The following is a 21,824-nucleotide window of genomic DNA, read 5'->3' as shown; positions in this document are numbered from 1 at the left end:
TGTGTGTTATTGCCTTGCATATGAAGTGAAAGAGAAATCTCAAGTGATTTTTTGGACCATGCTTAATCAAACCCTAGAAAGAGCTAGGCATCTAGAAGCACGCTTTCATGGGTTGAAACTCAAGGGAATACAATGAGATAGTGTTCAATGGGGGACCAACAAATGTAATGGAGGGGCATGAATAGTCTAGGCATTTCCATTGCTCATTCATAGAACACATTACATTAGATTGAGTTGTGCATAAGGATCTTTGCGTGAAGAATAGTCTTGTCACTTCCATTGGAAGAAAATCTAACTTTATACTACAAAGAAATATTAAGTTGAGCATAAGGAGCTTTGCAAGAAATGGAAAGTTAGAACAACTATTGGAAGAAGAAATGGCTTAAAGTACGGTGATTTGAAATTGGTGGAGGGTAAGGGTCCAATTTGTTAGCAATGAATAGCTAGTTGAGTTGGTGGCAAGCTTGGCAATTGCAAGTCATGAACCCTTGTACTTATGTGAAAGCAGGTCCATGCTATATAGTATAAGAATTCGGTGATCAACATTTCTAGTATCTTTGTCCTTCTCTCTATGAAGCAAGAAAAACTCGGTGGTAAAATGCCTGGTGTGTTTAACCTGTTGAAGCTTTACTCAAGTCTCAAGGAAATGCAATGATGTGTTATCCATCGTTCCAAGGCTCCAATGAAATCCAAAAATCTATTATTTTATGATGGGTTAGACTGCAAAAGACAACTGTAGATTTGAGGGAGAACATTTTCTACTGCACATCCATGCGTATCACAAATTAGCGCACTATTGAGATTGTACTCTAGTTTAGCAACAAGTTTTTGAAGCCTTCATTCCCTTCCCACAACTTTCAAAAGCAAACACAAAAGTCAACCATCCGAGAAAGTGATCAGGACTTTAAGGGACAAGGATCCAATTTAAGCCTTGACAATGCACTCAAATAGTGAGCTCTAGAGGCAGAGCTTAAGTAAACACTATGGCTTGCGATATGTAGGTTTAGTGAACACTATCAAGACTAATATCTAGCCCTGAATAAAGAATCTCTGCTCTTCTTTTTCGACAATGCATTGCTGCCACCTCTAACCCTCTATATGTTCAACAGTAAATACAATGAATTTTCCAAAAGCTGGGTAACTCCTTAAAGCAGCATCCCTGTGTCTGGTAAAGATAGCCTTCTTTCTTGTTTCCAAATGCACTGTTGAGCCTTAGAAAAGTCTTAGTTCAGAAAGCAAGTTATGCAAGTATGCTTTGGTTGGGAAAACTTATAAGCTTGGGAGAAAGATATTCTTACATACTTCACAATTACAGTACAGGTTAATTAGCAGTTCACTAACTGCTTAAAAAAACCTCATAAATAGATGCATAAACACTCCCCTTCGTGGTACATACTTCACAATCACAGTACAGGTTAATTAGCAGTTAACTAACTGCTAAAAAAAACCTCATAAATAGATGCATAAACACTCCCCTTCATGGTGCTGACCCCTCTTAAATTCTTAGAAGATCCTAGGGCAATACGTTAGATCCTCTGGTACATTACAAAAACATCTAGATCTACAAATCTTCTAGCACAATCTGTAGAGAGTGATCAGAATCAGAAATGGTACAGCAAAAAAAAAAAAAAAAGGGACACGAACACTTTAAAAAAAACAAATCCCATCAATTCCACAATAGCTCAAGGCCCAACTACTACTACTACCATGTTCAGTGACCGTTATCACTGTAGTTTCGGTTTAGATACCTTCACATAAGGCAAACCACAAAAATAATGTAGTTCAGGACTCCAATTGAGCTGCTGGGCACGGCAAAACTGCAAGTATGTGTTGGCAAAGAAAGTATCAAGCCCAATCAAGAAATGCCACCATGCGTGCCCATGAGGGTTAACCGCCCATGTGGAGATTTTGTCGCAAAACGCCCAATCCAGCACCCAACATGTGCATCCCAACAACATAGAGAGTATGTACATATGAGCCAGCCACTTAGCATGCTGATCTGTTGTGTGTATGTAGTACTTGTACATTCTAGGCAAGCAAAGCAAACCCAAAAAGAAGTAATGAATTTGATAGCTTAGGATAAACCGAAGCTGAGAATGGACTATCGCAAAGATGGAACCATAAATGAAAAGCACAGTTGGCATGGTGCTTCGGTAGTGCCAGTCTGGAGAGTAGAGAACATAGAAATACATGAGCATCAGCCAAACCATTGGGGTTTCTTCACTCTGTTGATGGCTGCAGAACTACCAAATCATTAGCATGATTCTCTCTCTCTCTCTCTCTCTCTCTCTCTCTCTCTCTCTCTCTCCCCCTTTGACCTTAAACAAAAACATGCAATCCTTCCATCACATTAACCTTCAAGGGGTACTTGAGAGACCACACAAAACAGAGGATATGGACCCAACAGCTTCTGATCCCGCCTGGAGTAGCATGCAAATATACGTGAGGATGCAAGCACACAACCAAAGCATGCAAGAAGATGGTTGACAGAAACACTTGATTGAATGTAAAGATTCCAGAACCTTCTGAATGCATTAAGCTAGCATTAAAATTCCCATGCCTAGTAGCTTGTCTTCAACAAGGATCATCATGACCCCTGCCAATCTAAAAGGCTTTATTGCAACCCTCACCCTTTGTCCATCCCAACATTCTGCACCAATGCAGATTTGTTGCGGATGGCAACGGTGCCATAATGCAAATGTGTGGACCTTTCACGACACTGCAAAAGCTCCAATTTGATGGAGGAGGGGGATTTTTTCATGCAGAAGCTCCAATTTGATGTAGGAGGATTGATTTTGGATAAATCCTCAAATTTCTCCAGCTGCAATTTGATGGTTTCCTCCATATTTCAGAAAATCCCTTTGTCCCCTTATTGCTGTAAATGACTGGGGGGAGTGACTTAAGGCGTTGTAACATGCGGAAGCTTCGGGATCGTTCCGGTAACTTCAATGCTCAGAATTCAGCAACGAGAAGAACGCACAAAACTGAAGTAGATGTGCAGAACATATATATATATATATATATATATATATATATATATATATATATAGAGAGAGAGAGAGAGAGAGAGAGAGAGAGAGAGAGAGAGAGTAGGAGGACACGGTATTGGGTCCCAAATACCCTCTGTAGGGCCCTCACCACGAATGGTGTATTTGCTTTATTAGAATGATACAAATCAGAAAATAAAAACTGAACCTTGACCTATTTTGGCTGAGATAAATCTCTGCCCTTGACCTTCAACCTTCACCCTTGAGTTAGCTTCTCCCTCGGCTGACCGGGCCCTTGAGTTGCTGCAGCACTTCGTGAAATATAAGATGAATGGACTGAAAACAGGACTTGGGTATTTATACCCCTTCATGTATCCAATCGGCCACTTCTACAGGAGTCAGCCAGCATAATAATGCTCACGACTGGCTAAAATAGTAATAAAATGCTTGAAAAAGGTATTCACACTTCTGTAAAGTGTCCTGGCCATTTGCTCATGGCTATAGACTCCTGGGCAGCCTGTGTGGGCTGCCCCACACCTGGCCAACAGCCATTCTAGGCCTTGTTGCCCAGTGGGCTGGCTGTCCCAAGGCCCTAGGGCTGCCGGCCAGCCCCTTACAGCCCATCACATGGCTGGGCATAGCCGGGGCCCTCCTGGCCCCTTGGGGGTGGGCCTACACCTCCCCCATGTCCACATCAATGGTCTTGGGGTAGCCCTATGGGCTGGGCCCCATCTCTACATGCAAAAACCTACATGCCTACACAGAGGTCTGGCATCCAGTAGCATACCAGATACACAGAGCCACTGACATCATTCCAGAGGGAGACTCATAGTGCAAACTGACACTGCTTCATGTGCAGGACAATGCACACCTGACCTCAGACGCATAGAGTGGAACCCTGACTGACTTGTCCCGGACTGGGCTCACATGGGACCAGCTTCTTCCACTCCAGGTCCTGCACCTTCTTGTTCAGATATGTCCACGTGGCATCCAAGTGTGGGATGCACGTGACATCCCCTTCTCCTTAACTTGACGGAAGCTGCATAGCCTCCAAATAGTCCATCAATAAAGCCAGATGGTCGTCGAAGAACTCTTTGTCAAGCCATACCGCTTCATGGGTCCCTCGGTCCTAAAACTTTGTGAGGAACTGTATTTGTCTTCGGCCTGAGCCATGCTTGAAGCAATGCAAAAGGACCTATTCTGAAACCATCACTTCAACTTCATCAATGATATCTGGTTCCGCTTCGTCTTTCACTTATGAAGGGATTGGACCTGTATACGGTTTTAGCCAATTGACATAGAACACATCATGCATAGTCCAACTCGAAGGTAGCTTCAACTTCATTGAAACCTCGTTAATCTTTCTCTGGATGAGAAAAGGTCCGAAGCTCCTGAATGATAGCTTTGGGCATCGCTTGCCCACCTCTTTCAATCTTTGCTTCATGATCCCAAGATAAAACCAATCTCCTTCCGAGAACTTCATATCCCTTCGGTCTTTGTTGGCCTATCATGTGTAGGCCTTCTGTGCTTTAGCCAACCTGTCTTTCCCTACTCCAAAACCTCCTGGTAAAACTCCGTCATTCTGTTCGCTTCAGGCACAGAAGACGAGGTTCTCGTCAACAGCGACTAGAATGGTCTTCCAAACGCTGCTTCATATCTTGTTAATAGTTGAAGAAAAGAAATCATTCAAAATTGAACTAAAGGCAAATAAGATTCCCACTTACCTTGCTGATAGTGAACATAACACTTCAGCACATCAAAGGCCAACTAGTTCTGTCCGGCCATCAGTCTGTGGGTGAAATGCACTGGAAAAATTCAATTTAGTACCAAAGTTATCAAACAATGCCCTCCAAAAATGACTGGTAAACTTGACATCTCGGTCTGACACTATGGTCCTAGGGATCCCGCCAATCGAGTACCAAAGCCGAATGAACAAATATCCTCGACGGTCACATTGGCCCTACAAGGGATAAGTATAACAAATTTGCTACATCTATTAACAATAGTCAAGCACTGAGTATCCTGGACTGGGAGACAGATTCATGACAAAATCCATGGATATATCTTAGAAAGGTCCTTCGGGCATCGGTAAAGGCTGTAACAATCCTATCTTCTTCCCACGAGGAGCTTTCACTTTCTCACAAATTTCACATTGTTGCACATATGCAAACACATCTCGCCTCATTCTTATATACCTAGATGAATCCAGGAACATGCCCAAATTCACCTTTTAGAAACGTGTATGTTATATACTCGTGATAGTCATCCCACAAGACTGTATAACTATCAACTCCATAATGCATAGTATGGACTAGATACTACGACATCCCCACTAACGTCATCAGTGCCCAATAGTGGGTGTAGAACTATCTATCAAGATATGCTCTCACACATGCACTCCACACACACACACACACACACACACACACACACACACACACAAGAGCATATATTCACACAAAGCCCTTCGTACTGAGTTTCTGTCAAACCTCCAGAGATGCAGGGCAGACTCAGCCATAATGAAGCCTAGCACTAAGGAAAGTAGCAAATAGAAAAAATTAGTACAACAAATAAGTGGTTAATAGAACAAATGCACCGCTAATTTCTCCAGAGTTGAATTCATGCCCCAATGACCACTAGTGATGGCGTCATGGACATCATGGAGAAGAGCTACCCTGAACGACTTCATGACACACAATCGACCTTTGTAGAAAAGCCAACCATCACGTATCCAAAAGTGACATGGTCCTATGGCATCCAATGCATGTTTCCATTGTGTACCAAATTCCTCGAAATCCGCGTACGTGTTCTTCATGTCATCTAGTCCTGTGCCAGCGAGGTTGAGTCTAGTGGTCTGAATTAAAGTCACTTGTCCCTTCCTGCTTAAAGCATCGGCCACTGCGTTAGCCTTTCCTGGAAGGTACTGGATTATACCACCGAATTGCTAGAAGATCTGGCTCCAACGGTGTTGTTGATCACTCCACTGTGCACTTGGCATTGTCTGAATCCAGTGTAATGCCTAATGGTCAGTGCGAACCTCAAATTCACGGCCATAAAGAAAATGTTTTCAATGTTTCAAGGCCTGAATAACTGCTAGGAGTTCCCGATCGTAGACCAAGTAATTCTTTTCCGCGGGCAGTAACTTACGAGACTTGTAAGCTACTGGATGGCCATTCTATTGTAAAACACCTTCAATTGCGATGTTACTCGCATCGGTGATCGCTTGGAACGGCTCGTCCCACAAGACAAGCGCTAGACAAGGCCTTTCTGACAAAGCCACCTTAAGGTTCTTGAATGCCTCCAACGCTCGTGGAGTCATTCAAATCCGTTGCCTTCTAGTCTTAACACCCTTTAGCAAATCAGTGAGATCCGCCGGAGGTCAGAGAACTTGTCTATGTGGGTGGAGTATGCCTGGCATATACCCACAAAGGATCGGATGTCAAACGCGGTCTGTGGTACTTCCCAATTGATAATCTCAACCACCTTGGCTAGATCAAGTCGGATGCCCTCGACACTGATAACGTATCCAAGATAGTAAACCTCAAACAAATAAAATTCTGACTTCTTCTCATTGACATAGAGCTCGTTACTTTCCAACAACTTCAGGACTTTCTCCACAACAATGTCACTCACAATGGTCAAAAATACCACATGGTAAGCATAGTTCCAAGGAGTTATTTTGATTCTAGGACTTAGGGAGTCGTGGATTTTCCACCTGTTTGATGGGATGTAACACATGGACATGTTTAAGAGATGGAATATGTTATAACCATTGTCCTTCACAATCTCTATTAATGGGATTGCATGGACTTTTTGTAACCTAAAGTTCATTCCAATTTGGTGGGGTGAAAAGTAGCTAGAAGCCGTATGTTGTCTTCACGCTATTCGAGGACATGGGAAACACGTAGAAATTACCGGAGAGTTTTCTGCTTGCCCTAAAGTAGACGTATCTATTGGTTATATGTGAAAACACAATCTCTGTTCACTCTAAGATGAGGATTGGACAAGGGAGATCTTGTGGCTGAAATATTGTACTGGGACTCAGGATTACATGGCACTAGGACTTGTTTGTGCATTAAGTGGACTAGTGTTTGCCGACAACTAAAGCAAGATGCCATTTGGTATGACAAGTGAATTGTGTTGTGGGTCTGTGCTAGGTTGCATGGTAGATATCTAAAGATTCGCTTATAGAGATTTGTCTCCTTATGCATTCATGAGAACGTGAATTGAACAAAAGAGGGAAAGTATGTTACATCCCGACAAGCCAATGATTAGGGCTAGGGATGTGTGGTAACCCAAGATTAGGGTTAAGGCTTAGGGGGCATGGGAACCTAGAGGTTTCACACATGGGCTAAGGGTGCTAGCAAAAAAAGGTCTAGATTGGGTAAGAGCTTACAATTAATAGCCTAGGGCTAATAATGGCTAAAATCTTATAAATAAAGCAGGAAAGCTAATAAATAAAGCAAGGGCCAATAATAGCCAAGTTATTACTATATGAGTGACCCTGGGGTCACTTACTAGACACAGGAGATCAACTAGTCATGTAGTGGCCTCACGCTAGCAAGGAAGTGTGCAAGATCTCGTGGCCACGGAGCTGCAAGGTGTGTGGTTCAGCCTAGTGGCATGGAACACTAAGCTAGGGCCATCAGTACGAAGCAAGCAAGATCCTGTGGCCATGGAGCTGCAAGGTGGACGATTCAGCCTAGTGGTATGGGACACTAGGCAACCAAGCAAGCTCACGGCAATTAGACCTTAGGCTCAGGGGTGGCTCTTGGCATTGAACCTACAGTTGGGTGGTGAGACGCTAGCCACAATCTATCACAATCATGCAGTGCATACTATGTCAGGTCTATGAAACCTCGTTAGGGTTCCGATTCTAGGTGAAATAATCCCCGGGCATGGTCTATGGAGACCTTACAACCAGGTACATGCTTTTATAGCCTTATCTTTTGATCAAAGCCTAATAAGGGCTGTTCACACCCAAAGAGGGTGTTCACACCAACTCACTCCGAAACACCCATCAGCATGGCCATTGATACCGAGGGAACATTCTAAAACTATTGTCCCCGTTTCTCTTCGTCACTTTGAGTGATATTGGGGTTACATCGGATGGCTGTGTTTTCCTACATGGTATTATGTTTGCATACACATGCTTTAATTAGTGCAGATCAGAAGATTTTGGAACAAATAAGCACAACCATATCTATGAAAAGAGCCCCACCACACCTCTTCTAGAGCATGAAAAGGCTTGCTGGAATCGACTATCCTTTATCAAAACTCAAATTAGAGTCACCTCTTGGGAGCTACAAGAGACTGCCACCAAACATGTCTAGAACCTAAGATGCAAAACAGTCAAATGGCCCAGAGCCAAGAGCCTAGAGCCCAAAGCTAATGCAGGAACCACCCGAAGAGCCTAAGGTTCATAGTTCTACAACCCCGTGGCAAGAAAATTATTGCGAGCCACAATATGAAGGGCCACAATAAGTGCAGAAGCTCCCCGAACCCCGTCCATTGTACCACAACCAGCTAAGCCATTCCTGGGGTGGTCAACTTCTGAAACTTGGATTCATCACATCAAAAAAAAAATTGACAAACAAAGAGCACCTTGAACGATCTTGTAAATTATGGTCTAACGACCATTGGAAGTCATGAATGAACTACATCGAAGGCACAAGATCTTGGCATAACCTATGCTTCCATCAAGACCTTGACCAGGCTTTGTGATTTAGTAGTTAAAATGGCACTCGTCTAAAGGAGACATCAGACTTCGGATTGCAAATCAACACTACTCAAGGCTCAAGAAAATGCCTGGGTCTCCACTAGCTCCCATTTTTCAGACCCCAATTTACTAAAAAAAATGGCAAAGTTCAGCAGCATGCCCGGATGACAAGGCAGCAAAAAGTTAAACCAGAGGGCTGTGCAGAAATATGGGCTGCAAATGGGCAGCTCAAGCCCTGTTTCAGGCATGCTGGGCAGCCAAAGGCCCCTCCCTATTGGCTGCACAGAAAGATGTGCTGACACGCCAAACAGCTTTAATCTGGTCGAATGCAGACCAGACCTGTTGGTCAGGCTACATCTGGGCCTCAAAGAAGGAGCCCTTCCCATTCCTAGCTTCTAACTTCATCCTCCAAGCTCCTCAGATTGTAAAAGCAGCCTTCCTTCTCTCTGGTGTTCATCCAAAGAAAGTTCCCACTTCACTCATCAACATTTCTCCACCAGAGCACACACGTTGGATTTTCATACTTCCTTGTTCTTTGTGTTTTGCCAATATATAGAAAAGAAAGATAAAGAGCGCAGTGTACAAATGTTTTGAGCATTCTTAGAACATGTAAAATAATGTGAAAGCTTTCAAGTAGGAGAAACTTACACATGCTGCAATGTGCCATGGAAGAGCATACTCCCTAGACCCACCATGATGGCCACAAGGTTTAATGTACTGAACCGTTTTTCAAACCTTTGACTTATTGAGTTAATTAGACCTAACACACCCAAGAGTATGCCCGGCACATTTGAGATAGTGTTGTAGAACTCTGCTATATATGCTGAAACTGCATAATGACTCTCACAAGTTGTGCTAGAAGTAATGGGTCCCCAGTAGCCATTCACATCAACTGAGTCTGCCATTGCACCACTTGGCAAGAAGAGTCCAAATCTTTGCTTTTCACATTTGACCACTTATGCTGCAGCTCCTACGTGTACACTACACACCCACACAGATGTCAATTTTGAGATGAGAACATATAGGGATCAGCAACACATAGCACCCCCTGACTACAAGAGGTCTGCAAAAACTCAAGCATCAATCTCTCTCTCTCTCTCTCTCTCTCTCGTCATAGATGTGGAGAGCCTCTATACAGTCATAGATGTGAAGGACCCACTTTGATCCCTTCACATTGTAGCATTGTACGCTCTCTCTCTCTCTCTCGTCATAGATGTGGAGAGCCTCTATACAGTCATAGATGTCAAGGACCCACTTTGATCCCTTCACATTGTATCATTGTAGCATTGTACTACGGGCACTTACAGTGCTGTGTTTTGTTTTTCTCTCAGCTCTAGTTAGGTTTCTTTATCATGTTTTGTAACATTTTTAGTCTCATAGACCCTAAAGTAGATGTTAATAGAACTCTCTCTCTCTCTCGGCTAGTACACATTGAACGCCATGTGTAATGCATTTTAACCCATTTCAGCTTGCTGAACAGGTTCTGAAGAGAGGATGGTGCGAGACTCTCAAATTGCCACCAAAGTCAAGGAAAGTCAGACACACTAGTCAAAGTCACAGGAAATTGATTGAGGGAGTCACTGGCCCTTCAAATCCACATGGAAGGATGACAAGTGTTTTGAAACATGGGAGACTTGCACCGAAGCTTGGCAAAGAGGTAAGCATACATTAACCACTTCAACACCAGAACCAGTAAGACTCTAGCAAATAAGGCATACGAGTCAGTTGGTGAGGCTGCGATATCATGAGGTACATCAGTTAACCAATCGAGCTTCGAGCCTCAACTTGTTGTTTGGCCTGCAGAAATCCTCTTCTGCCATAGAAGACTAGTAGAAAAAATATTTTTCTTGCTGTGTTTCCTTTTCAACACTACAGATTTAGCTGTAAGACCTCCATGGTCTTCATGTTTGCTCTCTATCTCTCTCTCGGTTTTTGAAGTCGGAATCAAAACTCAAACCAAAAAATGAAACTCAAAGACCACATACAGATGGCTTTTGATACTTCCCTGATTTACTACTTGCTTTGTAGGATGTTTTTTTTGTTTGCTTTGCCAGACCATGGATTGAGGTTAAGTTTTTTGTTTTTGTTTTTGTTTTTCGAGCCGGAGTCAGAAATGAGCAAGCTCGTTTTGGTGGTCTTTGCCAAACCATGGATTGAGGTTAAGACAGATATGGTCTTTATGATATGTAATTTGTCTCATAGGTTATTTTGGCCTTCCGTAAACATTAAATATAACCCCTCTCTCTCTCTCTCTCTCTCTCTCTCTCTCTCTCTCTCTACCAAAAACGGAGAAATGTTTACAAGAGTTAACGAACATCAAGAAAAAAATTGCTACCAAGAATACAAGTTTGGAATGGATCGATGGGCAGATACACTCGTTCAGTTGATGAGAGGTGCACGCACACGACCAGAAAAAATGCAACAGTGCAAAACCTAATTATAAACCCTAATATGGCAGAAAACAAAAAACCTAAAAATGAAACCCTAAACACAGAGAAACCCTAAAAAAGAATGTGTGGCGTGATACCATTTATTGGCCTATGCTATAAGGGTTAGGGTTCCACACCTTGAAGGTATCCATGGCTAGAGATAAATATCAAAAACACGGAGAGCCACCCAGGAGCACCCCCAGCAGTGCAAAAGAGGATAGATGGAAGAGGCTTAGCCTGCCCGGGTCGCCCCTACCCCGAATCCCCGTGACCACCATAACGGTGGGGCATGAGGGAGACCATGGGATTAATTATCCCTTTATAGGGGGTCACATTGACCCCAATCCCACATATGGGATATTGGATGCCACGTAGTAATGTAGGAGAGGAAGGCAACAAAATCAATGCCAACACTTGTCACCATTTTGGGCATCTCCAAAATTCATGTGTGTGGATGGGCTTTGGATGCTCAAAAGATCAAGAATGTACAAGCTTTGAGAATGGGGGATTATCCAGTTCAGAGGACCAAGTATTCGTAGCATGGTCCAAGCACTCGAGACGGGTTCTTGGACACAAAAATGAGCTTTGGAGCTCAAGTGTCAAGTGGAAAGTATGTATGGCGAACTCTTGAGGATTTGGAAGAGATTGAGCAATGAAATAGGTTTCAACATGGTGTTTACATGTATTTATCATGTGGTGGAACACAAAGAGATCATCTCCTAAATTTTAGGAAAAGTTGCTATTTTTAGCAATCTCCGATGGAATTTCCGTTTGCGGCATTACCTCCGGAATTTGACACAGATCAAGTATTGCCAAAGTGCCATTGTGAAATTAGCTATCATCTAGGATATTTTTAGAGCTAGAGATTGTGGAATTTTTGGCCTTTGGATTTGGGACATGTGGAAGATAAGAGGATAAAAGTGATGTCAATTCAGCCCCACACATGTCATTGTAGCATTTTCTTGCTTATTTGAATATGAGAGAGTTATCTCTTGGGCGAGTTTGACTCCTTCACATATGATGCCCAATATTATTAATAATGTCTAGCCTCATTTAAGTGAATGTGAACACATGAGTTTATAAATTGTTCACCATAGAATGTACCAACAATAAGCCCAGCGGGACATGCCGTGACAAATTCAACCATGTGTCCAAGAGCTAATGATAGAGAGAGACGGGAGAGAGAGAAGGGAATAGGGATCTTACACAGTATACCACACTGAGCGAGGAACAGGCTCCGCCGCTTTCAGGAATTTATTCAGGAACTATCCACGAGCACCCTGGCCAAGATTAATACAACAATGAATACAAAAGCAAACAAATATGCCAATGTAGAATCCCAAGTCGAAGTCGGTGTCAGGGCATGAGATCTCTAATTCCGAGCACACCACGGGGATGACCCACAAGTATCCCTGATCAGGCTAATAGCAGATCCAATATCCAATATCCAAATCCAATGGATCCATGTCCAATGAATTTAATATCCAATATCCAAATCCAATGAATCCAAGTCCAATGAATCCAAATCAAAATCCAAAATCCAATATCCAGATGTAAGCTGAAGGTTTGCACAGCATAGATATGCTCCTGCGAGCTCCGCCCATTCCCCCCTCCCGTCTCCCCGCTGCTTCTCACCGTCGCGCGCCCCCCTCTCCCCCCCCCGCCTGCCCCCGCCTTCTCCTCCGCCTCTCCCCCGCCTCCTTCCTCGCTTCCTCCCCCGCCATCTCTCCCCCCCCCGCCTCTTTCCTCGCTTCCTCCCCCGTCATCTCTCCCCCGCCATCTCTCCCCCCCCCCCCCCCCCCGCCTTCTCCTCCACTTCGCGGCTCTTCCCCCCGCCTTCTCCCTCACCTCCCCCTCCGTCTCGCCCCTCCTCCCACCGCTAGCTCCCCCGCCTCAGCTCCCCCCTCCCGCTCCGCCCCCGCTATCCTCTCTCTTTCCGCCTCTCCGTTTCCTCGTAGGGTTGTGTCCCTCCCGTTGGTGACCCCGGTCTCTGGCCTTTTCCCTCTGGAGGACTCCATGGAAGCCGCTCCGACTACCCCTGCCGATTCCGGTCTCCGTCTGGAGTTCACAGATGCAGATCATCAGTTGTTTGTTTCCACAGTATCCGCTCTTGAGGCCTCCTCCTTGGTCTGCAAGATAGTGGGTAGCCGTCCGATGCGGAGAGAGCTTCGCGACCTTCTGCAAGGCAACCTCATTGGCGTGCCTGCCAAGATCGTCAGCGTCGATTTTTTGGGACGTGGCTACTACCAGGTGGATTTCGAGTCCCCCTAGGCAACTCAGACGGTGCTGGCTCGGAGCCCCATTGACCTCCGCTCATCTCGGGCGTTCCTGGCGCGATGGACACACGGTTTCGACCCCGCTTGACCTGGGCAGGTGGTGGAGACGCCTCATACAGCGGCTTCAGTGATAGCTCGGGCAGCAGGACTCCCGGCCATTCGTGTTGTGGTTCCGTCACCGGAGTCCCTCCCGAAGACGATCCTCCTCCCTTGTCTTTCTGGAGGACATCTGATACAGCGCGTGGAGTATTCGGGCCTCCCCGGCCAGTGCTACATCTGTCGGGAGATGGGCCACCTCACACGCGCCTGTCCCCGCAAGGGGGTTCATCCTTCACGCTCTGCCGCCTCTGGACCCCCTTCAGGAGGCCCGAGGGGTGGCCATCCACCTCAGAGACCGGACATCCCTGGCTCGTCTCAGCAGGCGCCATCATTCGACGAGCAGGCCCCGGCGGAGGATGCCGCGCAGACCCAGGAGGCTGGCGGATGGCAGGAGGTTCGCCGGCGAAAACGCCCGGCCCGCAGGGACCGTCGCAGACGCCAGCAGGCAGCACAGGCTGGCGGACAGGCGACTCCGACTGGCGTCGAGGCACCTACCCGCACTTATGCTCCAGTCAGGGATAGGCGGCCAGCAGGTCCCACCCCGATGGACGAGGATTCAATCTCAGTGCCCGTTGAGGCCACCGGTGGAGCCCCCCACGTGGAGACCCCGCTCCCGCCTCCCCCCGCGGGGGGCCCCGCCCCCTCCATGGAGCAGATTCCTGAGGATCCCGGGCCGCACTCTGCGACCCCCGGCCCCTCTTCCCCTCACTCGGAGAGCACTCCTTCCACCCCCCCCCCAGCCCCCCCCCTCCCGCCTCCCCCGACGGCCCCCCCCTGACAGCTCTCCTCTGGCAGATGCCTCTCCATCCTCTCCTCGCTCTCCCCCCTCCTCTCCGCGAGCCACCATCCCTCCCTCGGCCTCTCCAGGATACTCCTCCAGACCACCCACTGCCCCGGGGCAGCGCAGCTAGGTAGGCCAGAGTTCAGTTCAGCGGCGGCTGTTCCATCGCCACTCCGGGCCGGTGGAGATGGCGATCCTAGCTTCGCCCGCCACAAAGTTCTCTCCAGCCTCCCTTGGGGGGCCCCCGCGAGTGATGGGGCTCCCAATGGATTACGGTTTTTTCATGTGTCTCCAGCTGGATGCTGGCCCATTCGAGACACTGGTCGCGCCCTTGCGAGTTTGCGTGGTGTGCCATCCCTCTCGTTCTCCTTCAGTGGTGAGCAGCATGGTGGCCTTCTCCTTTCCTCTTAGTGTTGCCCCAGACACAGCATGGGATTGCAACTCTGTAGAGGAAGTTTTGCGTGATCAGATACTGGAGTTTTCTCACCACTTCAGTGACTTGGGGCTCACAGACCTATTGCAGACCCGATTACACTCAGCCTGCATGAGCTTGTTTGGTATAGGAGATTGGCGGGCGGATTCGGTCCACACCTCAGTTGAGGCGGTGCTACTGATTCTCCTCCACACCGCCCCGAGGATGCAGCCTACCTTTAGATACATATATGCAGAGGATTGGTCTCACGCCTATGCCCTGGACAGGGCGAAGGTGGAGTGGGGCTGGACACAGAGACAGGTCACCCTCTTTTTGGAGAGACTCCGCACCCGAACAGACAGTGACTATTCTCCTTCCAAGCCGGCGCCCAAGACTCACAGAGTGGAGGGCAGCTCATCCAGGCCGGCTGAGAGGGGTGAGCCAGTGGCGGCTGCTTCACTTGCCATAGCTCATCCATGAGGATCCTCTCATGGAACATCCAGGGTCTTGGTGGACCTCGCTGCTACATTGGTCGGGGCAAACTTCGCCAGGAGATCCAGAGGGCTCTCGTTGGAGGACCCATAGATATCCTTTTCATCCAGGAGCACCACCTTTCTGTCGGGCGTACCCGCACCTGTGGGAAGATCTTGCCAGGCAGGAGTCACACTTTTTGGTCACCGGCATATGGCTCCCAGGGGAACCAGGGTGGAGTATGCATCTCAGTCAGCGAGCAGCTTCTATCCGAGGTTGTGGATTCTGGCACTCTGGTCCAGGGTCGAGCGCAGTGGATCATCCTTCGGGTTGGGGAAGACCGCATTGGCTTCCTCAACTTCTACGCCCCTAATGGGGCGACCAGGAGAGCTGAGTTCTGGAGCACCATTAGGCAGTCCCTCCCCATGGCAGACCATTGGTGCCTAGGGGGGGATTGCAACATGCAAGAGGATGCAGAGGACAGGATGGGGGGCAGCCAGGAGACCATTCATGGGCCGGAGCTCGCTGCATGGGAGGAACTAGTGCTGCACGTGAGAGGCCAGGATCCGTGGACTCTCTCGAAGTTTGGCAGGTTGCAGGGGAGTTTATCTTTCTCGCGCTCGGATAGACGGGCCACAGGAGTTAACCTTTCCCGCATCGACAGGTTTTACATTGATGAGTGGGCTTGCGATAGAGGTGGCACTGTGGGTATACTTGCAGACTCCTCGTTTTCAGACCACTTTCCAGTGCTTCTCCAGATCGAGGACCCTACGAGAGGAGAGCGAGGCCAGAGCGTCCGGATTCCAGATTGTCTCATAGAGGAGCCCGAGATTGCGACCAGAGTTGAGCAGGTCTGGCAGGAGCTTCAGTTCAGGAGAGGATCGGCAGCCAGCGATCTTGACAGGGGTTTGCAGGAGATCAGTAGGATGCTCAGACAGGCTGCCCTGGACCGTCTGGAGGCTTTCAGAGAGCAGGAGAGGAGCCTGCGGAGGAGTCTAGCTTCCCTTCAGAGACTTCAGGAGAGGGATCCTACGAGCCCTTGGATTTCAGAGCAGATGGAGTCAGCTCGCACAGAGATCAGATCCATCGAGGAGAGGAGGGTGGAGTTCCGATTCCATGCTCGGGCTTCTTTTTGGACACAGGCTGGAGACAGAGTGACTCGAGATTTCTTTGAGGCGACAGGGCCTCGCTTCAGACGAGAGGATCTCAGGCGGCGTCTTCGGCAGGCTGATGGCCAGGTAGTGGTGGATCCTCCCAGGGTTCGGGCGATCGCCACAGATTTTTACAGGGATCTGCTCTCTGCTGAGCCAGCAGATGACAGGGTGAGAGAGGCTCGGGAGGCAATCTGGAGCTTCACGAGACCGGTTGTGCCGGCCCATTTGCAGCACTCCCTTCTCTCCCCCTTCTCGGATACGGAACTGGAGGAGGCTCTTCAGGCACTTCCTCGGGGCAAATGCCCAGGAGAGGACGGTCTCTCAGTGGCCTTCTTCCAGAGGTACTGGGGTCTCTTGCATAGGGGTTTCACATTGGCATTCCAAGAGATCATGGAGTCGGGAGACATGCCGGACAGCATGGCAGAGGGGTTGATTCACTTGATCCCCAAAGAGGGAGGAGACAGACTGGAGATTAGACAGTGGAGACCGATCACCTTGCTAGGCACGGCCTACAAGGTCCTAGCTAAGGCGATCAGCAGGCGGCTTCAGCCTCACCTTCCGGACATCATCCACTCCACGCAGACAGGCTTCATCCAGGATAGGAGCATCCTGGATAACATCTTCTCTTTCTGGGAAGCTACGGCTTTGGCTAGATTTCGGCAGGAGGATCCGACAGTGCTCCTTCTCGACTTCAAGAAGGCATATGATCGGGTGGACTGGGCCTTCTTGGAAGGCACTATAGAGAGGATGGGCTTCCCCCCTCAGTGGATCCGTGGGGTCTCTGCACTCTACACATCGGCTCATAGCCAGGTGCTGATACAGGGCGTGCGCGGAGAGAGGTTCCAACTCTCGCGCTCGGTGCGGCAGGGGTGCCCCTTGGCACCCTTTCTTTTTCTTTTTGTGGCGGAGGCCATGAGCACTTTCTTGACGGCACAGGATACAGGTTTGCGGGGCCTCCAGCTCCCCATCCGCACCTCGGAGGAGCTCCTAGACTCGGAGTTTGCGGATGACACTGCTGTCTATCTTCAGGGAGGGGAGGAGAACCTCCGCCGCTTCGCCTCAGCCATGGACAGGTTTTGCAGAGCTTCGGGCGCTTTGATCAACTGGCACAAGTTGTGTGGGTTGTGGGTCAGTTCTGGCCCCCCCCCCCCCCCCCCCGACTTGGAGGCCAGTTGATGGGTTTCAGTGGCTGCCCCCCGCACTACAGTGCGCTATTTGGGATGCTATGTGGGCATTGACATATCTCCGGAGCAGCAGATAGCCCCCCTTCTTCTGAGCATTCGGAAGAAGCTTCTGTATTGGAGTACCGCTCGTTTATCTCTGGCAGGCCGAGTGGTTGTGGCCAACCAGGTTCTGCTTGCTACCATGTGGTACATCACTTCTTGCTGGGCCTTCTCTCGGGCGTGCATTGGCTAGGTGTAGAGGCTCATCAGGAACTTTCTTTGGTCTGGTGGCGACGGGAGGCCCGCCAGGGCCAAGGTGGCATGGGTTGTGATCACTCAGCCAAGGGAGAGAGGCGGCCTGGGCATAGTTGATCCTATTTGTCAGAGCACAGCTTTGCTTGGCAAGTTGGTGGTTTGTGGCCTCCTACCAGGCGCTGAGCCGTGGAAGGAGTTTCTTATTTCCAGGATTCTCAGCCGCACTCCTTCTCTTAGCGGCCCCTGGACCCCCAGCATCAGGTGGATCTTTGCAGAGCAGCGATCCAGAGGAGTGGGCCTTGGCTTCGAGGAGCGTTTTGCAGCTAGCCTTCTGAGGGCCTGGGAGCATCTGAGGCCGTCACTCTTCCAGACTCCCCTGGCCGAGTAGGGATCTCGCCAAAGCCACTCGCCTGGATCCCACTGAAGGCGAAGAAGAGGCCTGCTGTCCCAAGCCCGTAATCTCCAAGAATAGTCCTCCCCTATCGAGGCCGGTGAGGGGTCTACATGCCACTGTCTCTGATGAAAGCCGACCACCCGCACCCTCTGAAAGATACAACCCTGGAACTCATCCAAATCTAGTCGGGTCCTCTGAAGCTGGCCTCCCTCTCCCACCTTGAAGGTGAGTGGGGCGACTCTCTCTGCTGAGCCGCAGACCGCTAGAAGGATCTCATGCCGAGTAAAGACACCCATCCACTGTGGAGGTGGAGGGTCCTGTACTGGAGTCCGCCACTCCCGGGGGATGGCCGCCTCAATGTCCTGCCTCATCAACTCTCTGCCCCTCATCCCGCTGAGTCTCCTCTCCTGAACCTCTAGAGGCAGCTGCTGAAAACATATCCAGTCATCTAGGGACTGGGCTGGGCCGGAGCTCAACGGGCTCCACGACACGTGAGATCACGATCCAACCATATGACCACTGGGAAGTCGGATCAAGGGGTTCCACAGGGCGATGGCGGTGGTTCCGACGCCAGACTTCTCTTCGGCAGTCTCCCAGGAGGGGGACGGGCACAGATGGGAGATGATCAGCAGCATGACGGCTTGGCACATATGGAGAGCCCGATGCAGGGAGGCCATAGACCGCCAGGCGACTCCACCGGCGGAGGTCATACAGGCCCTCTTGGTGGACATCATTCACACCTTGAGAGGACACTGGGGGAAACTTCAGGGCAACTCGGACCGCATGAGAGATCGCCGCAAGGCGTTCCTCCGCACCTCGCAGCCTGGCCCTTTCCTCACAGCGAGGGGCGAGGATGTCACTTGGCACTACAGGCCTCCAGTTTGGCTCTTCTCACCTCACGCATGTACTACTAGGTAGCCCCCCCCAGAGAGCGGCCAGCCACGGGGGTGGAGCTCCGGTGTTCACTGTGTTTATTATCCCTCCTTGTGAGGTGAGCTTTGTAGCCTTATGGCGTTTTCTCATTAACTAATAGAAGGATCGTTTTTCCAACAAAAAAAAAAAATCCAATATCCAAGTCCAAATCCAAAACCAAAACCAAGTTCCAAATCCAAATCTCAAGTCCAAGTCCAAATCCAAGAAAACTCAATACCCAATCTGTAGAATATCCTCAAGAAAGCGAACACCAAGTTGGCGATGGAACCCTTAAACCTGATGGCGGATTTATGAATCCGGCGTCAAATCTCATGCCAAAAAGCTGAAGTGTACAAGTGGCAACGTCGATGGCTGAGGGCGGCACAAGGCAACGGCACAAGCGACGCTGGCGGCACAAGGCAGTGGCGCTGGAAGGCGGCGCAAGGAGACTCTAGACGGCGGCCGACAGCGCAAGGAGACGGAGGTCGACGGCAAAACCGGGCAGCAACGCTACACAAGCGGCGGAGGCAACGGCCGACGGAGCTGGCTGGCAAGGGACTCAAGAAATCAATGGTGATGATCTCCTTGCTCTCCGAAAACTTGATGATGATGATGTTGATGGAGGTGAGGATAATCTCCACGCTTCAATGAATGAGGAAAAGGACTTCTTTTATACCCAAGGGAAAGGGGGGTCTTGCTTTTTGCCAAAAGCTATCTGTCAAATCCCCACGGATCTCCTCGTAGAACGCTCCTAAACATGACTCGAAATCTGCAAAACAAAACCAAATAACGTGAAGGGGATGCAGACCCGACTCACCACCCAACCTTGACAGCTGTGGGTAAAACCCACAAGTCTTGGCTATCCCCACAAACCCACGAGCTGAGCTAACTAGCAAGACGTACCGACCAATCTCTACCCCACGACGTCCCATACCGCCAAGGAGCTACCCTCGCGGGCCTCGAGACTGCTGTCAGCCTCAGCTGCATATAGCAAGTGCACGTCTGCACTAGATCCAGGCTCCTAACCATAGAGCTCTCACAAAGACTCATGAGACTCTATGAACAATTGACTAACCTTCGCCACCCTTTTATAGGCTCTTGGCCGGTCACCGAGCGTCCACACTTGGACGCCCGCCCGTCCATACTTGGGTGCATAGTGGTTGAGTACTTTAGGTACAGTGCGGTATGGTACGTGTACAATACGAGTACGTAAAGTACGCATCAAGATAAGTACTTTAGAGAAGAAGTGGTAAGGCAGTCCCTTCCACTATTTCTTCTCCTATTAGTAGGTCTACAACTTCTTCTCCTTCCACAAGTAGCAACAATAGGTCTGAGAAGGCTCTTGATAAAGGCAAGAAAAAGATCAGATGCAACTATTGTAAGGCAACTCATCATGTCATTAAGAATTGCCCTAGGCTAAAGGCTAAAGAGGTAAAGAAGAAAGAGTCAAATGCAGCCACAATAGCGGATGCTTCTACAAATGCAGATTCTGCAAATGTTGTGCAGGATACACAATGGGCGTTTAGCGTGTATTGCCAGTATGACCCATCTGTACATGATGCATGTTTGGCAGTTTCTGTTGACTCTGATGTATGGTATTTTGACAGTGATGCTACAAAGCACATTACCTCGCATCGTGATATGTTCACTTGTCTTGAGACTGTCCCTATTGGGAATACTGTCACATGTGCCAATAATGCTTCTTACCCAGTGAAGGGCGTTGGTAAAATTATGCTTACTGCTGCAAATGACAGCGCTTTCACACTTTCAGATGCTTTGTATGTGCCAGGGATAAAGAAGAATCTATTGTCTATCTCTGCGCTTGCTAGACTTGGACTTGTAGTCAAATTTGTGGATGACAGATGTACTGATCATGATTTGACTTCTAGTGATACGATTATTGCATCTGGCACCTTGTTTCGTGGGCTGTATAGACTTAATTCTTATGACAAGTGTGTGGAAGATTCAGCAAATGCAGTTTCTGATGAAAAGACATTTTCAGATGCAAAACTATGGCATGCTCGTTTTGGTCATCTGAACTTTGCTAGTTTGCTGCGTTTGCAAAAATTTGATATGGTTGCTTCATTGCCCCCTCTTGAGGCACCATTGAAACATGTTTATGAAGGTTATATTTTGGGCAAAATGCAGCATTTTGCGTTTCCAAAGGATGGTTCTGTGCGGGCCACTCGCAAATTGCAACTTGTACATAGTGATGTATGTGGGCCTATGCAAACTCCGTCATTTGGTAAACACTTGTACTTCGTGACTTTCATTGATGATTACTCAAGGCATACATGGGTATATCCACTGAAGGCAAAGTCCGAAGTGTTTTTGCGCTTCAAACAGTTTTTGCTTATGGTTGAAAATGTATCCAATTTTACTGTGGGCACCCTCCATTCTGATCAAGGGGGGGAGTACATGTCTAAAGAGTTTGATGCATTTTTGGCTAGTCATGGGATAAAACACCAATGTACAGTGTCGTATACCCCTCAGCAAAATGGTGTTGCTGAGAGGAAAAACCATAGTGACAGGGGGACGGCGGGACGCCCACGTGGGACGTGGGAACGCCATCCCGACTAACGGCAGTTGCGTAACGGCGGCGGGACGGTCTGGGAGACGGGACGGCCGAGACGTGACCAGGAGACGGGCGTCCCCGTCCGGGGGGACGGAGGGACGTTGTCAACCGGGGATGGGGGGACGTCTGCAACGGCGCAACGGCTACAAATTCAAGCCGTTTTTTTTTCGGGTAACGGCTACTAGCCATTGGCGGCT

The 21,824-nt window shown here is 48.6% G+C and overlaps 1 protein-coding gene across 2 annotated transcripts in view; it reads right to left on the bottom strand.

The window, feature by feature from the left end:
* Positions 1-1,646: 1,646 nt before the first annotated feature.
* The window catches only part of LOC147616961 (alkaline ceramidase-like), a 47,442-nt gene continuing 27,264 nt past the window's right edge, over positions 1,647-21,824 (bottom strand). For both annotated transcript variants that reach the window (XM_086776609.1, XM_086776610.1), the window contains exons 3-4: positions 9,355-9,687; positions 1,647-2,235 (exon numbers count right to left, since the gene is read on the bottom strand). In XM_086776609.1, the coding sequence (XP_086632735.1) occupies positions 1,725-2,235; positions 9,355-9,611 (768 nt within the window). In that variant the 5' untranslated portion in view covers positions 9,612-9,687 and the 3' untranslated portion in view covers positions 1,647-1,724. The remainder of the gene's footprint in view (positions 2,236-9,354; positions 9,688-21,824) is intronic.

Source organism: Cibotium barometz, chromosome 37 (genome assembly GCF_041138505.1).
Source record: "Cibotium barometz isolate CiBa-2024 chromosome 37, ASM4113850v1, whole genome shotgun sequence".
NCBI lineage: Eukaryota > Viridiplantae > Streptophyta > Polypodiopsida > Cyatheales > Cibotiaceae > Cibotium > Cibotium barometz.
This window is presented reverse-complemented; position numbering and strand designations above follow the sequence as displayed.